At 45.8% G+C, this 22,584-nt stretch overlaps 1 protein-coding gene across 2 annotated transcripts in view; it reads right to left on the bottom strand.

The window, feature by feature from the left end:
* ADCY9 (adenylate cyclase 9) overlaps positions 1–22,584 on the bottom strand; it is a 134,958-nt gene that overhangs the window by 17,799 nt on the left and 94,575 nt on the right. For both annotated transcript variants that reach the window (XM_045784340.2, XM_045784339.2), the window contains exons 3-7: positions 17,998–18,188; positions 6,376–6,480; positions 5,231–5,448; positions 1,298–1,400; positions 111–319 (exon numbers count right to left, since the gene is read on the bottom strand). In XM_045784340.2, coding sequence (XP_045640296.1) covers positions 111–319; positions 1,298–1,400; positions 5,231–5,448; positions 6,376–6,480; positions 17,998–18,188 — 826 coding nt within the window. The remainder of the gene's footprint in view (positions 1–110; positions 320–1,297; positions 1,401–5,230; positions 5,449–6,375; positions 6,481–17,997; positions 18,189–22,584) is intronic.

Below are 22,584 nucleotides of genomic sequence, written 5' to 3'. Positions count from 1 at the left end.
GGAGGCGGCTCAGCGGCCCTGCCGCCAGACTGTGCAGCCATAAACTGCTGAGCCAGCAGAGGGAGCTAAAGGCTAAAAGCTGGAGCAGAGCCGGGCAGGTGGGCCTTTACCTGATGGAGACCACAAGGCTCAGCATCTCCAGCAGCAGGGCGGCGCTGAAGACTGCCAGGGCGGCAGGCGGGGGAGCCGTGGTGGCAGCCCCGTACTTCAGGAAGCAGGTGATAGAGAGAATTAGAAACACTGTCGTCGAAAGAAACACATCCAGGAGGGAGCTGAAGGTGGCACTGGCAAAAGTCTTCACGGGAGAATTCTTTATAACCTGTTCAGGGGTAGGAGGGGAGGTGGGAGGCATAAGCAGAAGCTGCAACAGGTGGCCATGGAGTAGGATTTCAATGGAAAACACTGCTAATATTTGTTGACCACTTGCCCACCCTGGACCCAGTACAGGTGGTAAGTGCTTTCGGTGGAGCACCTCTCCTATCCCATTTAATGAGGAAACTAAAGCACAGAGCAGTTAGGAAACTTGCACAAGGTCACACAGCAAGCTATTACAAACCAGTGAGTTCTCACAAACACATTACATACTAAGCCTGAAAGCTGGGTTATGGACTCTGGGTCTGTAAAGGCTGTTGCACAAAAGCCATTTTCTGGAAGCTTCCAGTGAATGGCTGGGTCCCAGGTTCAGGATGTGTGACAGCTGGCTTCATGACAGAAGTAACACGCAGGCATTGGAGCAAGAGCAGATGAAAGCATAGGCGTGTCAACGGATAGTAAGAGATGCTCGTGCCTTCACTCAAGAGCCTGCTCCGGGCCTGGCTTCATGTGTGGGTGCTGGGGGCAGACGTGAAACATCGCCCTCTGGGAGCTCACAGCCTAATAGGAGACGGAGAGGATCTGAAATGTCAGGGTGCTGTGTGACAAAGAGTCATGCACGTAATGTTAGGGAGTCACAGGGAAGGAGGGAGAAAATGAGGATAATGCCAGCACAGAGCAAAGGGGCCTAGAAATGACATGCCAGTGATGCCAGACAAAGGAGCACAGCAAGATTGGGGGTTTTCTCCTCGTGTGGATAAATTCACATGCAGATGTAGTCTGGGGCTACGTGCTCGCTTCGGCAGCACATATACTAAAATTGGAAAGATGTAGTCTGGGGCTTATGGATTATGGGAAATCAGTACTAGCCTTCATTTTCCTATCACTCGAGGGGCGGGGGGGAAAGGATGCCAAAGCACAAAGCTGCTCGTGAACTATCCAGTGCAAAAAACAAATTTCTTCAGTAGAAGAAGGGGAAACACACCTCTTCTTGGTAGCTGGTCCTATAGGATCGCTCTAGCTCCTGATCCAGGAAGTTCAAGCTGAACTGATTGATGGGTGGCTTGAAAAAATAATCTTTCATCAGGCTAAGAGAAACGAAACATGCAGTTGGTCAACACGGTACACAGCCATTGCACTTTATGCTATCAGAAGACTGCAGTCAGCTCCCCAAACACCATTCCCGAAGCATGTCACAAATTTACCGTGTCTGAGAGTCAATACATGACAGATACTGCTTGACCCCTCCTTTAGAACATACATCTGAAAAGTGCTTTGTGTTTTTAAAACACACGTTATGCTTCCTCTCCACTAAACCATGACTGTTTGCCGTTATTATAGTACATGTCATGAGCACCCTGCTTCTGGAAACATCTTCCAGTGTCCGGGGAAGAAGGAGGCAGCTCTGCTGTGCTAGGAAACCACTGCTCTGGAGGACCAGACATCCCCATACCGAGAAGACTCAGGGTGATTCCAAGGCTTCCAATGAAAACCTAACTCAGAGCCGGCTGTCCTGTCATTCAGAGTACTGACAGTAATTACTGCCATCAGAGCTGACAGGTTGTTATCACAAAACTGTTTATAGTTAGAGTAATTGGAGTGCTATTGTCACATATGCAGACTGCGTGTGAAACCTGAAAAACAACACTCAACGATTTTAATAGCAGAGACATCCAACCTGCTTTACGTGACTTTCATTCTTTTACGGTTGCAAGCAAATAGTAATATCCTTTTTATACTGCTGGAAATGTAAGAGAGTGTTAACATGATTTCAGAAGGCAAATATAGCCATGGAGTATAGTCTCTCTCCCTCACACAATAACTTCCGTAATTACATCATATGAAACAGATAAAGTCCCTCACATGTGCCTGACGCACAGGGTCCCTGCAGCCCAGTGGACTCTCTCTCTGTGACAAGTGTGCCATACCTCAACTATGCTCTCAGACTCAGAAGACAGAAAATTCCATCCCCGAATGTGGACAGCCATTTTCCCTTCTACCCAGCAATTGTGGACGGAGGGAAAACCAGCACAGCAGCCGCACGGAGGATGTGCAATGGCCACATTCAGCTAGACACCGTGCTGCTCCTCTGAAATTAATATTGGCAAGTTCCTTTTCTGGGAATGGAGATTAGCTCCTTTTGGGCCAATCCTCTCTCAGATAACAACAATAAAATCTGGACAAGATATAAAAATGACTCCTGGAATGTAGCGGAGACTGACCAAAGCAGGTGGGAAATTGAGGAGAGTCACACCTGGAGGAAGAGAACAGCACCAGCTTAATTTCCCATGTTTTACCATTTTTCTTTTTTGCCTGAAGACAGCCATTAGTCAGCACCATGTGCAGGGTGGCTAAAACTGAGATGGAAAAGCCACGGTCTCGCTGGCTTGGAAAATCAGAAAATAATGTTTGGGTGCCCACAGCTGGAAAATGAGGTTGAAAATCCAAGAGAAAGAAAAAAACCAGAGAAGGGGCATCCCCAAATTCATCATATGAGCTCTGCTCAAATCTCTGGCTGACCCTTGAAATCTGCATGTGCACAGCAGACTCCAAGCAGCCTAATTAAGGCTTAAAAAACAGTAGCAGCCACCTGTGCCAGGGGAGACAAAGTTTGTTGTCCGAGTTTCAGTAAGTTAACTGCATGCTAAAACAAACAAACAAAATATTGACACTCTTCAGAGCAATATAACAGAATCCAGAGTTCCTAAGCATGACACAAGCCAAATTTACACAACACACAAAGAAACAGGAAAATATGATCCAACTCAACAGAAGAGCAATCAATGGAGACCATTCTGAGATTACCAAGAGGGTTGTATTAGAGGGCTGGGTCACAATGTATGCAGACATATCACACGAGAAACTATAGCATAAGACGTGGGAAGAGAGTAACGCATCTACATAGCTACAGGATGTCTACATTTCAAGTGAAATGATATACGGTCGCCTGGCCAGCTCGATCAGAAGAGCATGTGAATCTGGACCTCAGGGTCGTGAGTTCAGGCCCCATGTTGGGTGCAGAGATTACTTACATAAATAAATAAATAAACTTTAAAAAATAAACTGAAATGATACAATGTAAAAAAATTCAAGGATACCTATCTGTAAGTCCTGGAGCAACCACCAAATGAAATGAAATGAAAAATAATGCAAAGAGGTATGGCTAAAAAGCCAGTAAATATATTAAAGTGGAATTAAATGGCAGAGACTTTCAGAATGATTAAAAAAGCAAGACTCCTAAGAGATACACTTCAAATATAAAGATACAGGTTGAAATTTTTTTAAAATGGAAACTGATATACCAGGCAAAGAGTAAGAATAAGAAGGCTAGAGTTACTATATTAGTATCAGATAAAGTGGTTTTTAGGACAGAGTATTACCAGGGATAAAGAGGGACACTTCAAAATGACAAAAGGACCAATTCGCCAGGAATTTATAATACTCATAAATGTGTATGTACCTAAAAAAAGAGCATGAAAATACTTGAAACAAAAACTGTCAGGACTAAAAAGAAACACAGACAAATCCACAATTACAGTAAAAGAGTTTTAAATTCCTCTCTTAACACTGATAGAGCAATAGACCAAAAGTGAAGAGACAGATGATCTAATCCTGCCAACTGCCTGGACCTAACTGTGTTTATGGATCACAACATTCTACAAATGCAGACTACATTCTTTCCAAGTGCATGTGGTATGTTCATGAAGAGAGACACAAGTGAGACCATGAAACAAGTATCAATAAACGTAAAAGGACTGAAATTATATATACAGTATGTCTTTGGCTACAATGACATTAAATCAGACATTAACAATGAACATTTCCAAATACCATTCTTCACTAAAAGAAGCCAAGGCTCTTTGAACAAATGGCTGATTCCTGACTAGGGTTAGGGAAGATATAAGACAAGTCTAGCATATCCTGTTGTGCTAGAACAGGGTCCTAGAAACTGTGAAAAACAACTGATGGAGGGTGTCCTGGGTGGCTCAGTCGGTTAAGCACCCTACTCTTGGTTTTGCCTCAGGTTGTGATCTCAGGATCGTGAGATCGAGCCCCACGTCGTGCTCCCTGCTCAGCGGGGAGTCTGTTTGAGATTCTCTCTCTCCCTCGGCCCCTCTCCTGACCTCTCTCTCTAAAATAAATAAATTGAATTTTTTAAAAACATGACATGGAGTCATGTCAATGTGCTCCCCTTGCCAATGTGCAGTTGGTACTGAAGTAGGACTGACATTCTGAACCGACACAGTAAAGGTTATTTCAAGCAAGAACCACGATGGAGATGAAATCTAGGGAAGTCTGCTGAGGAATGGAATATGTGCATGATCTTAAAGTATTGCTTAGTAGTCACAAGGAGAAAATAACCACAGATTGGAGAGGTCAACAACAGTTGCCTGGCTGCTCAAAATTACTCTCACTGACGGAAGACAAATGGGCACCATGTGCCTCTGGATGGGATACCTGAGAAGGACACGTCATTTCTGTGGCCAAAATTTCTAGACAAGCTGGAATATGAACCATAGATCAAATACATATCCATGTAGGATTTCCTGAATTTGGTAACCATGATTATGTAAAAGAACATCTTTGTAATTTAGGAAATACAGTATTTAGGGGCAAAGGGCATGGCATATCCAATTTACCAAGAAATGGTCCAGAAAAAAAAACACACACATAAATTTCATAAAGAAAGAGAGAGAATAAAACACAGTAAAATGTTACAAATTGATAAATCAAGCAACGGATAAAATGAGAATTCTTTGTATTATTCATGCAACTTTTCTGTAAGTTTCAAATTACTTCAAAATAAAGTAAAATACTGACAATGGAGGGGCAAACACATGGGGATAAGGTGACTCAGGAAAAGGGAGAGACTCCTACCTGCAAATCTTTACTTTCATTGGGAATGGTTGACTCTTACCTGTCTTCTTTGATAACATCGACAAAATGGGCATCTGTTTTCTCCCGGATGTTCTTGAATCTCAGCGGAAGGAGAGCTGACTGGTCCAAGCTCACTCCTGCCCACCTTCCCTTTTCCTGTAAGATCTCACACAGGGAGGTCTGACTGTTGGTGAGCTTTTCCTCTTGGGGAGGGCTCAGAAGTCCATTCTGAGTTTTGGAATTCGGTGCTCCAGGAGCCTGCCTCAAGACAAGGGTGGTGGGGGGCAGACACAGGCTGCAGTGAGCATGCGACAGTGCTATTCCATCCTAACCTTGCCACGTTGGGGCCCCACTGCACACCTGACCAGCACCTTTACATCTCTGTTCTAACCTGACGCTCCACCTCTCCTCCCGTCTGCTTCTCCCCATCCCCCTATCTCGTCAGATTGCACCTCCAGGGGTTGAGGCATCCAGGAAGGTGACATCGTGGGAAGGGCCAGTGAGGAGGTGGAGAGAAGGTCAAGGAAGAGTTGAGGCTCTTGGAGCTTGCTACCACAGACTCGGCACTGCAGAGGGCCATGGGGGAAGGTCTGGGGGGCTGGGGCAGTGGAAGTGACACGAGGATCCATCTAGGGGAAGGTGGCAAGTGAAACAAGGTGGAGGATAACAGACATAGGCCTCCCTGGAGAGTCAGCCTTTATAAGCGTTCTTGGAAGGGCTCTCAGATTTGATCTTTGTTCTGCTTTCTACTGCAGTCCTGGCTCTGTCTCCAGGTGAGAATTCTTTGGCAGTGTCCTCGCTGCTGGCCCCGACCCCAAGCCTCTCTTCGCGATGCACCTTTGCTCCTGCAGAACCCTTTCTCTCTGCACATCCACACTCTACCACATGTTCTGGCCCCAGAGATCTTCCCTAGCTACTATAGTCCATGTGGCTTCAAGCTTTTACTGTCCCTGAAGGGAGTCCCATCCAGCTGGCCATGTGATTACTCTACTTCACAAGGGCTAGAAGGACTCTCCATCCTGATCTTTACTGATCTATTCAAAATCATCAGGATGAGAAGGTGTGGAATGGTGTCACCTAAGAGGAGTTACTCTTAGAAATGAGAAGCCGACCAGACAGGAATGTCACCTCAGGTAGAGGCACCAGGAGAGGAACTGACAGGAATAACAGACAAGAGCTTGTTACCTTGGTGCTGTTTTTATGCTCCTCTTGACAGCCATTTTGGACCGCTCCTCCTTCTGCACCAGCTTCCGATTTGGGGGCAAACGTGATTCCGCATGAAGGACAGGTCTATAAGAAAAACATACACCATAGGAACACACCCAGAAAGCACGGCCACAACCTGTAATTCAAGTTTATTGTTGCAAGTGGCTGCCACACTGAATGGTAGTAACCAAGTGGAAGGCTTCCTGTGCCGCTTGAGCAGGAGTTAAAAACAAACTGGTGAAGTGAAAACAGAAACACGTCCACACGAAGACTGGCACATGGCTACCCAGAGCAGCGCTGTCTGTAACAGCCAAAAAGTAAAACAACTCAAATGTCCATCAATGGATGAATGGATCAACAAAATGTGGTCTATCCACAGAATGGAATATGATTCAGCCATAAAAAGGAAGGAAACACTGACACCTACTCCAACATGGATGAACCTTGCCAACACTGTCAGGTTACAGAAGCCAGACACAAAAGACCATGGGTTATATGATTCCATCGGTAGAAAATGTCCAGAAAAGGCAAATTCATAGAGATGGTGAGGAGATCAGTGGGTGCCAGGGCTGAGGGGACGAAGGAATGGGGAGTGATCTAATGGGTGTGGAGTTCCTTTATGGAAGGGTGATGGAAATGTTCCAAAACAGACTGTGGTGATGGTCGCACAATCTTGCAAGTATACTAAAACCACCAAACTGTATACTATAAAACGGTAAATTTTATGGTAACGTGGATTATATCTCAATAAAGCTGTTATTAAGCCCACCAACCAGCCAATAGCCTACACGAGTTCTTGAGCTCTGTGTGATGGTGAGTTCTTCATGTAAAACAGGCAGGAAAGTCAGAGGGACATGCTTACAGACCTAGGAGTTCTCAGAAGCCTGAGCAATTAACTGATCTAGAAAAGAGAAGTCTAGGCTTAATACCAACAGGTAGAGCAGAAAGGGCCAGGCTTTGCTTCTCACAACCAGGGTGTGGAGATGCCCCTTTCAAATCACTCACCTGCGTCCTCTCACCTATAAAAGAAGGTGCTGACACAGCTCTTGCAGATGTGTGGTGAGAACTAAGTGAAGACGTGTGTAGATAGTCTAGCCTTGCTCCTGGCACTCAGTGAGTCCTCAATCAATTTACTATCGATGGGACCCTGTAAACCGGAGCCACCACCAAGACAGCAACTAAGAGCTTCCAGTGGAGAAGACGAATGGCAGCAGAACAGATTTAGAGGGACTCTGACAATTTCTAGCAAAATAAGCACTGTGGCACACTGGAATACATTACAGAAGGCTAGGCACTATTTTAGAAATTTAAAGTAAATATCACTTAGTACCCACAGGAAAGGGTATGAGCTACATCACAACCTAAGTGAGATTTCAGGCCTCGGCTGTGTTAAATAAAAGAAATAAAGATTCTAAAGAGTTGTGTCATCTGGAAATCTGATGCAATGTGCAAGTTTGAACATTCATATTCGTTCGAAAAATGAAAATATATACGGCAAAGCAGCAGGCCAAGTCATTAACTAACATACCTGAGTAAACAGCAGTACCAAGGTAAAACAGGCCTATAGCTCTTTAAACACTGACATTATTAACAGGAGCAGAATGTTCTAATTGTCAGTAATATAATATATAAATTTATTTTAATGCACCTTGGTAATGACTGAATTAAACTTCAAAACATGTCACTAATGGGGCCACTGATCTTCTCAAATGAAAGAACAAAATCCAACACTATGCCCCTGGAGCGGCCCTCCCAGCCCCTTCGGGAGGGGTGAAGTCACCACCCACCAGTGACAAGCCAAGCAAGACTCCTGAAGGGCTCCCTAGCAGGGGGTGGGAGTGAATGGCTCTGGTGGTGGCCGTGGTGGCAGGCTGCCCCTCTGGTGCAACAACGGCCTTTGCAAGGGCCACCTGGTGGTCCAGGGGGAGCCGTGGGCACGGCATAGTGCCTCAGACAGTCCCACAGACTCTAGCCTGAGTCATACCCTTAGGGTCTGGGGCTTTCCCCAATCTTGAGCAGACACGACAAAATAGTAATAGTTATTTCTCTGGCCAGTTTTTACACTTGAAGACTAGAGAAGTAGTGTGACAACACTAGTTCTACTAAGTTCCTGGAAGTTAACTCCAGTGATTACTGGTAGTGTAGCACAGGGATCAGAGGCACTGGTTTTGAAATCAAGTGTCATGGACCAAATCCTGGTTGAACACTGACTAGCGTAGGGAGATCTCTGAGCCTCAGTTTCTCCTTTCCACAACAGGGCTGTGTCTCCCACGACCGACGTCATGGAAGAGTGGGCAAGGACAAGGAAGCCGCATCCCGCCCCCGTGGCAGGACTGTGACTGACTGGGGATGTCTGGCAGGGGGGAAGGTTGCACGAGCAGACGCACAGGTATTTACCACCCTGGGCTCTGACTGAGGTGCTAGTAGGTACTCAACACATGTTGGTCCTTAACAGTAAAACTTCCGGTTATGAAGACAATGCAGCTGTAATTTGATGTCCTTATCACAGACAGGACAGCCATCCTTGGTATCTCTTGGTCTTGGTTTGTTCCTAAGTACTTTTCTCTCCTCAAGCACACCGCATGTACTTTAAAAATAGACTGCTTCTTAGGAACCCGCCATACACGCTGGCTTTACACATACAAGATGTTTTATGCACTTAGAGCAACAAATATGCAACAGAGACTAGCAAACCCACTGGACAGCAGAGGGCACACACCATCTGCGAAGGACTCCCTGCACATGCACCGAAGGCACACAACTTCAGCACGGTACCCTCTCTCCGGAAGCTGACTGCAAAAGGGCTGGAAGGCCTGTGGAGACCGGGAGTGTCCATGGGGACTGGGCTGATCTCCAGGAGCCTGTGACCATGGTCTTCACAACTGGGCAACCCAAGTCCACATCCCTTTGACACAGAGAGGCTATGCGGCCTGTACCTGGCCGTGATAAAATGGTCTAATACGGAAGTAAGGTCTGGTAGACGGTCCACAAAAGAACCTCAGGGAACAAAGGAACAGACATAATGTTCATAAATGGCCTCAGAGACTGTCCTCAGGGAGGCTCAGGGGCTTGTCAGAGTCACATGTCAAGCAGCAAAGAGCAGGCACTGCGGCTGGGACTCCCCTGAATAGTGCTCATGACTCCCTCTGCACCCCCCGAGCAGTTTCATCCAGGGAATGGGGACTCCAGGCTGGCCCGTAGCAAAGCAGCCCCAGGAACTGACAGCATATGGGGTCAGAAGATCATTTCATTGTGCTTTCAAACTGTGGCTTTTTGTCCTTCTATTTCTTCCTCATCTACTTTGCTTTGGGGGGGAAATTTCATTGATTAAATCTTTAAAAAAAATGAAACAAAAAAATCTTAGAGAAGCCCACCTGCCCTGATGGAGACATCCTCACATCTTGACATTCCCTTCCGATGTGTGGCGAGCGTCCCTTCTGCACTAGGAAGATCCCAACGGGCAACAGAGGGTGGCTCTGTGTCCCCTCTCTACTACCCACAAAAACTTTAACTATTTCCCAGCTTCATTTTAGTCTGAGTTAAAACATGTCACAAACTGGTTTTTGCCAAGCACACAGATACCTCTGTGAAATGTTTCCCCACCCATTAAATGTCTGCCTCTCCTCCTGCTGAGAAGCCCTCACTGGGAAGAGCATTTTGGCCTTTATGTGGGGTATCTTACCATCTTGGGAGGCATCCCCAATGCATCAGATAAAGTCAACAATGACGGCAGCTGCTGTGATGGAGAATCACCTGTGTGCTGAGGACATACCTGTGAACAGTAATCAGGGCCTCATCCGTGCAGTGTCCGTGGTCTCGTGTGCCTGATCTCAGTTAATCCTCATAACACACCACGAGGCCTCTCGGAGGACACAAAGGTTCGTCAGCGATAGGAGTTGGCTTGCAGGCCCTTGGTCCCTGACCACCATGCAGCCTCTCTCTGGTGTCCCTTCCTAACGCAGGAGGACCCAGGGGTAATCCTGGCACTATGACCTCCTGGGCCTCATTCCCCTGAAGTTACCCAAGCAGTTATGACCACCTCCTGGTTCTTCTAAGTGGTGCTACTGGCATGCTGGCACCAAGGGAAGCTTTATTAAGACCAGCTAAGGTCCCCAAAACAGAGGACTCTATGGGCTAAGAAATGTGCTGGCTGTTGCCTGGGAAACCCAAGATCCCTTGGAGAACACCCAAAAGCAAACTCTGCATTTTCCCAGATGATCTCTGCTCCTTCCCCCAACGAAGACGTGGGCTTTGGAGGGGGTATGATAACTATTTCTCTAACACAACTGAGCACATTTGCATTTGTTTTTAACACATTGCAATACACACATTCGGAATATATGGCATAGAGTTATAAAATAGGTTTTTCTTCAAGGCTATTTCTCTTCACAAGATAAATCATTTCTAAGCCAACAGCTGTCCTTTTTCATAACTGTCAAGGAAGAGAGCAGGGAAACCTCTTTTCTGAGAAATGAAGAGGAAACATCAGAAAAGCCCTGGCTTTGCCTGTTTAGTCTGCTGAGCATGACTATTTGGTAAGCTGTCTTATGACCAAGAGAAGCAACCCTTGCTCCCAAACTCAAAACTCAGGCTGAATGTGGCAGACAGGAACGTGCAACAGTAACAACAAACAGACCTACTGAGGCCCACCCGAGGTTCTCAGCTCTCTGCCGGCAGTCCTCATAAGCCCCCAGGAAGCACACGCTATAATTCACTCCGTTCCACACAGAGGAAACTGAGGCAGAGAACAGAAAGGTCTTGCCCAGAGTCTCAGTCAGAGAGTGACAGAGGGGAGCTTAAGCCCAGGCAGCTGAACCCTGGACCCCATCCGTGCATGGGACATCTCGGAGGGAGCAGGAACTGCCTGCACCGTGGGGCCTCAGTCAGCCTGGCCTCTGCTGCCCTCCGGGGGGGGGGGGTGTGACACTGTTTAAGCTAGTGCGTTAGCATGGGCGTGAACACTTCCAAGATGATTTCTGCAATCAAAATACTAGAGAAAAGGAGAAGCAGAAATTGTTACAGAAAAAGAAAGGCATCCCAGAAGCTTTAAGAATAGAAAGTGCACAATCTAAGAATACAGGAGGCAAATAACAACAAAATAAAACAAAAAACTCGTAAAAATCAGACCCAAGATCTCAGAGTCATGGAGTGTAGAGTCACAAAACCCTGCTCAGACTCCTGAACCCTAAACAACCACCGAGTCTCATAACTGAGGCTGATAAGTTGAGCAGATCATTCCTGTGCTGTGGAAATATTCCATCAGGAAGTCAAAATAAGAAAACATTGGGTAGGGGCGCCTGGGTGGCGCAGCGGTTGGGTGCCTGCCTTCGGCTCGGGGCGTGATCCCGGCGTTCTGGGATCGAGCCCCACATCGGGCTCCTCTGCTATGAGCCTGCTTCTTCCTCTCCCACTCCCCCTGCTTGACTCCCCCTGCTTGTGTTCCCTCTCTCGCTGGCTGTCTCTATCTCTGTCAAATAAATAAATAAAATCTTTAAAAAAAAAAAAGAAAAGAAAACATTGGGTATTTTGGGAAATTTCGTTAACGTGTAATACTTCACTACCTGATGATGCTGGACATATCTTCTCATGTCAATTCATACGTAATATATCATAGAAACACAATGTCACACACTTACGTTTGTATTATATATGATTAACATAACATAAATACATTAAAATAGTTAATACATACGTATTAGACATTTAAACTGTGAAACAGCTTAGACTTATGGAGAGCGGGAAAGACAGTTCAGAGAGCTGCCACGTGTCCTTCTCCGGCATTACCGAACGTCAGCATCTCTCGGCAACCACGGCACGGCCATCGAGACTATGGCGTGAGTGTTGGCACAGTACTACTAACTACGCTCACATTTCCCAGCTTTTCCCCAAACCGCCTTTTTCTGTACCGGGATCCCACACTGCATTTAGGGTGTCCTTGTCTCCTCCAGCCTGTGGCAGGTTTTCAGTCTTATCTCGTCTTTGATGACTTGTCACTGTTGCAATGTCCTGGTCAGGCATCAGGTGTTTTGTAGACGGGCCTTGGATCTGCACTCGTCTGATGCTTTCTCGTGAGTTGGACGAGGTTTAGGATTTGGGAGAAGGACCCCACAAAGGTGACGTGCCCTTGTCAGCACATCACATGATGGAGATGGGGGCACGTACACAACACTGCGAGTCTTATTAATTGTGATGCCAGCCTTCATCATTCAGTGAGACAGGGCCTGCCAGGTTTTCCACTGTGGAGTTACTATTCTTCTCTTTGTAATCAGCAAGTATCCTGGGGGGGGGGGGTCCTTGGAGGCTGTGCAAATATCCTGTTTCTCCTTAAACTTTTACCCACTAATTCTAGAACTCACTGAGGGACCCTGCCTGCAGCAAATACTACTGAGGTCCTCTAGTGTTGGTTCTCTCTCTCCCTCACTCCTTCTACCTCCATCAGGTGGAACTCTTCCGTAAGGTGTTGACTTCCATGGACAGGTTTTCTCCTACCTGAAGGAAACACACATGACTGGAACTACAGATAAAACCTGAAAGTCTTTTTTAAAAAAGCTTACTTTATGTTCACATTTCAGCCAGCAATCAGACTATCTATTTTATAACAGCTTTATCAAGACAATTCACATACCACACAATTAACCCATCTAGAGAGTATATAATTCTGTGGCTTTTAGTGTATTCACAGAATTATGCAACCATCACCACTACCAATTTGACCACCATTTATAAGAAATACTTATTTAATGTCTAAATGATAGATAGATAGATAGATAGATAGATAGATAGATAGATAGATAGACAGATATCTACTACCTTTTCTATTTCTGAAATGAACTAAAAGGCCAGCTGCCTCCTCACACTGAGCCCACGGAGCCTACTCATAGTGATTTTACATACAAGTAACAGGGAGATAAAAGAAGTGACCATTTATTTAGAGTCATTAAAAAAGTCATAGGGACTGCCATAGAAGGATAGTCCCTGGGGCTACCAACCTCAAAGGGAAAGTATTACCCTTTTGAAAAGAGAAGAGATCCTCCCTGAATTGCCCCCATGTGGGCAAATCCACATCATTAGCCTCATTACTAACAGTAAACGTGTAGAAATGCTCTATGAGCGCAGAGCCCCAGGGTTCTGAATAATAGATTAAGGTTAAATTCACAAAGACTAGCTGAGCAGGTGTGTTTCCAATGAGGTCCTTTAGAGATGAACTAAGATGCTTTCACGGCTCACAAAGTTCACTGGCTAGGACTGATGTGATTTAAAAAAAAAAAATCCACATCTTTGGTTTTCGTTTCTTTGTTCTTCTCGAAGATGCTAGACAAGCTATGTTTATTGGCACACGTAGTCTCAATCTGTCCATCACGCACAATGCTCCTGGAAAAGGAGCCGCAGACATCCACTGCAGAGCTGGGGACACACTGAACAGGCCAAGGTGCTCATGCTCCGATGTCACATTTGTGACGTGATTACATCCCCTACAGCGAAAACTGAAGAACCTCCCTCACATCAGAATAAACAGAGAAAGCAAGACCTTCCTGAGAGAGTCAGTGATTCCTTGTTGACAAATCAAAGCAGTGTCAGTCTCCTCCTGCCCTTCTTCACTCCTACCATGGTCATTGTCCATTTCTCCACGTGGAGTGAATACACACGTGTCTGGTTTTAACTGAGCTTCTACTCCAAACCTAACATTCATGGGCATTACTTCAGCTAATCTTCACAGCAAACCTGGGAGATACTCATCACTGTCTCACTATGGCCAAGAGAAACTAAGTGACTTGCTCACAGTCCCAAAGCCAAGGCTTCGAGAAGGATCTTTGATTTTAAGTCCTGGCCCTTTCTACAGTAGTACTCCTCTCCCCCCATTATGCTATCCAGGGCCTTCCTGATGAGAAACTCTCACTACCAGTCACTCTAGAAGCCAAGGCTTGGGTGTGGGAAGGGGTCCCTCTGACCTACGACCTCAGGGCCAAACCCTTTGGCCTTTGACATCACTACTAGGTCATCACAGCTCTCAGACTATTTAATGAAGTATTAGGTAAAAATCCTCCAGCTATGAACTGGGAGACAACTCACATAGGACACGTGCACTAGGAGTGGAAAACAAATGCTTCGTTGACATTACCTGCTTCTATTCAGTTCTGCCTGGACTTCTGAACTCAGTCCTTCTTGGCCTAGCTCTGCAGAGCTACGAGTTCTCTGTGTATCATTCAAGAATAAAAAACTTAAACCAAAAGAAAGTTATAATTATCTACCACATGCCAGGCTGTACACTTGGGAAAAACGTAAGTTATTTCACACATGGGTTCTACCCACATTCAAAGAGCTCATAGGAAGCTGTGTAAGAGACAAGTACAGGTATATGTTACAGCTGAACGGACCGAGGATGTGGAGATGGGGAGACAGCACTGTTAGCTGGAGGAGTCACAGGAAACTCCAATGACACTGAAGAGGGCAAGGAAGAGCAGCTCAGAGGAAAAGGGACAGTGAGGTGCCCTGCAGGTGACAGGAACAACAGGACCAAGGCACACATGCAATCACCTGAGGAATATTCACTCAATACCTTTCCCTAATTTCTTGGTTCCTGCATGAAACTCCTTCCACCACACAATCATTCCGCCATAAGGTGTGGCTCGAAGAACGAAGTCTGTGGTCACAGAAGCACGAGGAGACCGCCGCCACATCCCTCTCTGGAGGCCTATCGTGTGCAGTAGCACACAAAAGGCTCCAAGACGTCCTGGAGCACAGAGCCCTCTCTGCAGCATGTAGCCAGGAACTGTGCAGGTTTCCTTGACCAAAGAATGCTTTTTCCATACTTGCCCCCTATTCCCAACCTGAGAACCTACTACTCAAGGGAATGTACTTTCAAGGGAAACACTGCCTGACACAGGCCCCTTCCGCAAGCCAGGGCTTCCTGTGCTGGGCAGGGAGATGCGGGGTCAGTGACAGAAATCCACTCGGGAGCTACCTCTCGCTGGACAAGGGGGCAGCAGCCACAAAGGAAAGAAGCTCATTCACAGGGAGAGTCAACGGACCCTGGCAAAGGATTAGGAGAAACTGGTCGGCGCTTCTAGCTACACAGAAAAACTAAACATAGTGTGGACAACAGAAGGCGACAAACCAACTACATGTGGGAGATCCTGACAAGTGCACAGGATAAATCCACCCCAAGAACTTATAAGCAAGCAGCTAGTATATTTTCTGTTGTGTGAAAACTCTTACTCAAAAGAAAGACTTATGTCAGATTAGAATGTATATAATCCTTGAAGCAGACCTCAGTTTTCTGTCTTTCAGGCTCAACGACAGCTCCTAACAACTCACTCAGTTTCCCTGCGCTTACTATTTGCAAGGCACTCACAGAGGCCTGCTCTCACCTGACCCCACGAACTAAAAGCAGAGGGGCCAGACTGTGCACGACTTCCCCTGAGCGGCAAAGCCTGAGTAGAGACTGCGCTGTCTATCTCTCCATGCTCCTTCCACTCCAACCGCAGGGGCAGTCCTCATCTCAGATGTCCTCACATGAAAATACCTCAGAAATTGTACTTCAAGATCCAGCTGGTCCTTCCCTCCTGGAAGGGGCACAAAGATCTTTTTTTCCCCCCTAAAATTCCTTCTGGCAGACACAGTTAACTTAATAGATCACAAGATTTTCAGAAAACTTCCAATGATTATTTGGAAAATTTATAAATGACAACAGAATATGCTAAATAGTTTTTGTTTATCCAGATTTTTAAAATAAAGATAAATTTATTTATAGCTATAACTCCAACACTGTCAGTATACATATAACTAGCAAGAAATGTCGTTTTGGGATAAGAGAAAACCTTTTAAGGTCAATTTAGCATCAAATCGCTGTCACTAAAATTGGAAGTTATGGGCTATGCATAGAAATACACATACACGTAATCTTACATGGCAGGCAAACACAACACATCATTTATTTTTGGATTTGAGCTCTGTTTCTCTAGTTAAATACAGCTCAGTTTGAAGCCTGGAGGAAATAATTTCTCTCTAAATAATGAAGCTGTATTTGGAAAACTACGTTTTCAACTTCTCCCCCTACAACTGTTCCTGCCCACGCTCAGGGACAGCCTGTGAGCCGAGAGCTCCTCTTCCTGACTGCTGCAAAACATCGCCCCGAGCAAAGAGGCTGTCCTGACAGTGTGCAGACAGTAAGGAAATTTTAGACACGTTAGCAGTCACACGTGTGCCAGAGGACATGGGAAAGGACCGTGTCTAGTGCCCTACCTCAGGGATTCTCAAGTAGAGGGGATTTTACCCTCTCTCACCCGTCAGGGGTCACTGGGCAATGTCTGGAGGCATTCTTGGTCACCATAACGGGAGGAGGGGGGGTGCTCCTCGCATCTGGTGGGTGGAGGCCAGGGATGCCGCTTGACATCCCACAGTGCACAGGCCGGCCCCCAGCACAAACAGTTACCTGGCCCAAAACGTTCCTGGTGCTGAGGCTGAAAAACCCTGCACTAAATTAACAAAGCACATGACAAAAATGATACACAAGTGCTGTTAGAAAACCTGAGCATGAGAATTACAGAAAGCAACTGGTTGACAGGGACGCTGGATTCTGGCGGAGGGAAGTGACCTGGATGCCCACGTTATGATCCTGTTGAACTTAAACACCAGCAGAGCTGGCTTTCAAAGCTGTGAATGAATGTGGATAAACAGGAACAAACTGGATTAAAGCCGTAACAACAGGCCATCATCCAGACCAACATATCATTTGATTATTTGAGAGCATAACACAATGAAGGGGGAACTGCTATGAGTGCCTCCCCTTTCTTTCTTTCTTTCTTTCTTTCTTTCTTTCTTTCTTTCTTTCTTTCTTTCTTTCTTTCTTTCTCTCTCTCTCTCTCTCTCTCTCTCTCTCTCTCTTTCTTTTTTTCCACATGGAAACAGCAAATATTTCAAGAGTAAAAACAAACAAGAGATGCCAGTGGGGGAAACGAAATCACATGTGAAAACTGAGGAGCAGCTCAAACACTGGCATGGTTTCGTATGCCCACGGCCCGCCATGTTAATCCTGTGGTAGTTTATGATGACAGAAACGGGTACGTGTAGACAGCCACCAAGAGGTCTCTGCCCCCACAATGAAATACTGTAACGTTCCTGGCAGGCCCACACTCTGTCAGCGAGCTACACCACAAGACTCACCCACGCCAACAAAATTTAAAATAATCGTGAGACATTGGATTTCAAGAGACGTAGGAGACTTAAGAAAATGGTCTCTGAAATAAGATACCAACTAGTTCGCCAAGTAAGTTGTGAGAAGAATCACCTTTACTATCACTTATCATTGGCTTTCAGAGATCCCAAAAGACAGCATAGGTCTCAGAAAAAGAAAACAACAGCTCAAGTGAGAAGCACAGTGATGCAGTGTGGAAAGAAAATGGAGGTGTGTAATATGTCAAAAAAGCAAAGATATTAAAAAATGCAAAATGCTGGTAACTACATACGAAATTTAAAAATCGCAAAAACTGAAGTGAAGGGCATTCCAAGTCGTCTGCCATAGACCCAAAGGCTGCTTATTATTTCACATGTTCTACTGCAGAATTAATATAAAATTGTAAAAGTAGGAAAAAAAAAACTAACCTTAAGGTTATCAAAGGTTTTGACAGTCTGCGCCAAGTCACTGACACTCCCTGGCGATGCTGTCCCCTGTCTCCTAGGACCTGAGGACACCCGTGAGCCGTCAATGACCTCAAAGCCAGAAAGCAAGGCCTCTGAGCAGCTGCAATGAGACTCCTTCGCTCTCTGACCCGCTATCAGGTATGTCTTCAAACCTATGGATAAAAATTACAATCAGCACAGATGGAAACCACCGTTGGTTGAAATGCAGCTCGATCTTGCACTCTATGCAGAACATGCTCCTGAAAAGTGGAGAGTAAAGTGAAAATATGAATGTCAAATTTAACTACTGATTTCTATGATCTTTTCAGAGACGTGCAGATTTCAGGGAGAATGTTTGCTTCCGAGACACACCATTTATTTATATCATGTTTTCTTTGAACTTTGGCTGCACGTTTTACCTTGGGGGGCTGAAATGAGCATTAAAAGGTTCCTCCATGCAAGGGCCACATGACTGCTTTGTGCCGGTAGCTGAGCAGACACTGATTTTTGACCCTAGACATTCCTGGGTTTATTTTGTTTGGTCGGTCTATATGTAAGGGTGATCGAGAATATGGACCGCATTACCTATGTCATTATTGCAAAACTGCCACAAAAAATGAGACCGTAATGTGCACCAACGGGAGTAATTAAAACCTCCCTTGATTCAGATGATCGAGTATCAGTTTTCCGTTGGATCAAACATTCACAGCAAGAACATGCAGCTTTTGTCAAGCTGTAGTCTACGAGAATTTTATTCTCTCAAAAATCCTCATTAAAAAAGGGAGGGGCACCTGGGTAGCTCAGTCTGTTAAGCTCTTGGTTTCAGCTCAGGTCGTGATCTCAGGGTCCTGAGGTTGAGCCCTGAGTGGGGCTCCACACTCAGCTGGGAGTCTGCTTGTCCCTCTCCCTCTGCTCCTCCCCCCCCTTTCCCATAAATAAAAGATCTTTAAAAAAAAAAAGTTAGTTAAATGGACAATTAACTGGCATCTTTACAATTCTCATTAAAGGCTGAAATAACACACTAAAGTGGGCCACACTGTTAGGTAGCTCTCACAGGCAGGCAGGTCCCTGCTCCGGGTCTTTGGAAGAACTATCTGCTGGGAAAACACTAAGAAGCAGCTTTTCCAGACAGAACTCAAGCAATTTCTGAAAAGGAAGCAAATCTTATTTAAATGAATCCATTGTTAGTCCCTACTGAAATTTAACCACGCTGAAAATCTGTTGAGGGGAGTGGCAACATAATTTGTTCAAATAAACGTTTGTTTTAGGGCTGGGGTCCGCTATACCTGGAGAATAGACTCAAACAAAACAAAGTCCCTGTCTTGGAGAGTTGAAGCCTCAGGAGAAGGTGGTGATGAAAAGGCATTATGGAAACATTTCAGGTGAGGAGTCTACACTCCTAGACGCACATGGGTGCTCACGTTCAGGACATTTTAATAAATGCTTTAAAAGTAATTACCTAAAGAGGAGGGGGGCCTGGCTGGCTTAGTCGGTAGAGCATGCGACTCTTGATCTCGGGATCATGAGTTCAAGCCCCACGTTGTGGATAGAGATTACTCTAAAAAATTAGTTAAACAACCTAGGGATTACTTAATTATCCTTCATCATATTATAGTTACGCCACCATTTCTGCATTCAATCTCTCCTCATCTCCCTTTCTCCTCATAAAAATACTATATGGTATGTGTTTTTAAGTCACCTAGAGAGATCTTAGAGCACAGCCAAATCACAGGTGGAAATTGAAAGACTTAGATAAATAACTTCGGACAGTAACTCACCCCAAAGGAGATCATGAAATACTCAGTCTTTTTTTTTTTTTTTTTTAATTAATAATGATTTTTTATTATATTATGTTAGTCACCATACAGTACATCCCCGGTTTTCGATGTAAGGCTCGATGATTCATTAGTTGTGTATAACACCCAGTGCACCATGCAATACGTGCCCTCCTTACTACCCATCACCGGTCTATCCCATTCCCCCACCCCCCTCCCCTCTGTAGCCCTCAGTTTGTTTCTCATAGTCCATAGTCTTTCATGTTTCATTCCCCCTTCTGATTACCCCCCCTTCCTTTATCCCTTTCTTCCCCTACTGATCATTCTAGTTCTTATGTTCCATAGATGAGAGAAATCATATGATAGTTGTCTTTCTCTGCTTGACTTATTTCACTAAGCATTATCTCCTCCAGTGCCGTCCATGTTGTAGCAAATGTTGAGAACTCATTCTTTCTGATTGCTGAGTAATATTCCATTGTATATATGGACCACAACTTCTTAATCCAGTCATCTGTTGCAGGGCATCTCGGCTCCTTCCACGATTTAGCTATTGTGGACATTGCTGCTATGAACATTGGGGTGCATATGGCCCTTCTCTTCACTACGTCTGTATCTTTGGGGTAAACACCCAGTAGCGCAATGGCTGGATCATAGGGTAGCTCAATTTTTAACTTTTTAAGGGACCTCCACATGCAAAAGAATGAAACTTGACCACTATCTCACACCATACACAAAAATAAACTCCAAATGGATGAAAGACCTCGATGTGAGACAGGAATCCATCAAAATTCTAGAGGAGAACATAGGCAGCAACCTCTACGACATCAGCCAAAGCAACCTTTTTCATGACACATCCCCAAAGGCAAGAGAAACAAAAGATAAAATGAATTTATGGGACTTCATCAAGATTAAAAGTTTCTGCACATCCAAGGAAACAGTCAGAAAAACTAAGAGGCAGCCCACGGAATGGGAGAATATATTTGCAAATGACACTACAGATAAAGGACTGGTATCCAAGATCTACAAAGAACTTCTCAAACTCAATACACGAGAAACAAATAAACAAATCAAAAAATGGGCAGAAGATATGAACAGACACTTTTCCAATGAAGACATACAAATGGCTAACAGACACATGAAATACTCAGTCTTAACTAAGGTCCAGAACTTCCACATTTTTTTTCTCCAACAAAAATACACAATGTACAAGGTCTTTCACAGTCACAACTAAGTCCACGTATCAACTTGAAATGGACACATAAACTGGAATATGACAGAGGAGCAAAAGCACCTTTGTGTGAACTCCTCAGACTCCATCACAGAAGACATTGAACTCACTTGCCGTCTTGCCTTGGGAGGGTCAAAGAATGCAACCTCTGTGGGCTAATCAGAGAAAAGTCCTATTTCTTACCTATCTTGTAGTCTCCATGCTGGTAGACTTACTTCTGGTCAGAGAAGTGCTTGGTAAGGCCTGTTCCCTAGAGCTGCTCTAATGGGCTCTCCCCTGACAGCACAACAGACAGCCTATAAGTCTCCCGGCAGCGGGTGGGGAAGGCCCAGGCCAGCACACCGTGCTGCTGCAGAGGCCGCCCAGGGGACCAGAAGGAGGGAGGAGGTAGGCAGTGAGGAGCTACTGCTGCAGGGACAGGTTTTCATTATGTCTGTAGCTGGCCCTGACCCCAGAAGACAGTTTCCTGCACGATGCTGGTAGCTCCCCTGCCCGAGGCTGCTGCTCCCTGTGGGTGAGGACTTCCCGGGGAAGGCAAAGCCAGGGCAGCCAGAGAGGCCCTGCTCCCGGAAGTCCTTGGTCAGGTAACTGCTTATGCCCCCCACCATGCAGCTCCACACATGCCCAGGAAGTGAAGGAGGCCTTTCCTGGAGGTGTGACAACCAAAGCAGAGAAAAGGCTGAGCCAGCAGACAGAAGAGCTACAGACTGAGCCCAACAGATATATGCATGAAGCTGAAGCTAGTCTTCCAAGTAGAGGCGTGCCCTCCACCAGGGGACGTGAGCGACAGCGGCCTAGCTCTGCAGTCACGAACTCTGATGCTGCCTCAGGGGCCACATCCCTGAGGCCTGTTGTTGCTGAATCGCTGCTCATTCATCACTTATCAAGTGCCTCCTGTTTGCCACACACTGTGATAGGTGTGGGGAGGACAGGTGTGGACGTGTCAGCCATGACCCCCAGCCGTATAGGGCGGTGACCTGAAGACGGATCTAGACAGGGGGCAGGTGTGAGTACAAAATCCTAGGACTAGGAAGTGAGGGTGCCCTGGGAAGCACAGGAGAGTGGCCCTTTACAGACTTGGGGGTTAGGGAAGCCTGCTGGATGAAGTGCCTTCCAAGCTGAGGATGGAAAGATGAAGAGAGGTCAGCCCACTGAAAGCCAACAGGGCCAGGGGCTGCGGCAGCTGCCATCAGGCCATGGGTGTTGCTACAACACATCATGAACAGGCCCCCAGAAAAGGAGACTTTGGCAGGCATAGTCAAGGGATGGAAGTGAATTTAGTATGGCTGGAACAGGGATGCATGTGGGGGAATGGTCAGGGGTGAGCAGGGGCCTGTGCAGGGCACCATGTAGACCAGCTCTGGGAGTCTTCATGCTAGGAGCAACAGGGGGTATGGGTGGAGATGGCGAGGAGCCGGCATGAGACTTAGGAAAGGCCAGGGAGCTGTGGAAATGCCAGTCACAGTGGGTGATAAGGGAGTTAGGGGACCTGGGAATCAGGACGTCACGGTAGGAACAGGAGACCACTCTCCCCCAGACGTAGTGGCAGAAGCAATGCCTCTACAA

The sequence above is a fragment of the Ursus americanus genome, chromosome 2, assembly GCF_024610735.1.
Source record: "Ursus americanus isolate L20-20 chromosome 2, mUrsAme1.1.p, whole genome shotgun sequence".
In the NCBI taxonomy this organism is placed as follows: domain Eukaryota; kingdom Metazoa; phylum Chordata; class Mammalia; order Carnivora; family Ursidae; genus Ursus; species Ursus americanus.
Note: the sequence above shows the minus strand (reverse complement) of the source record. Positions and strands in the feature narration are given on the sequence as shown.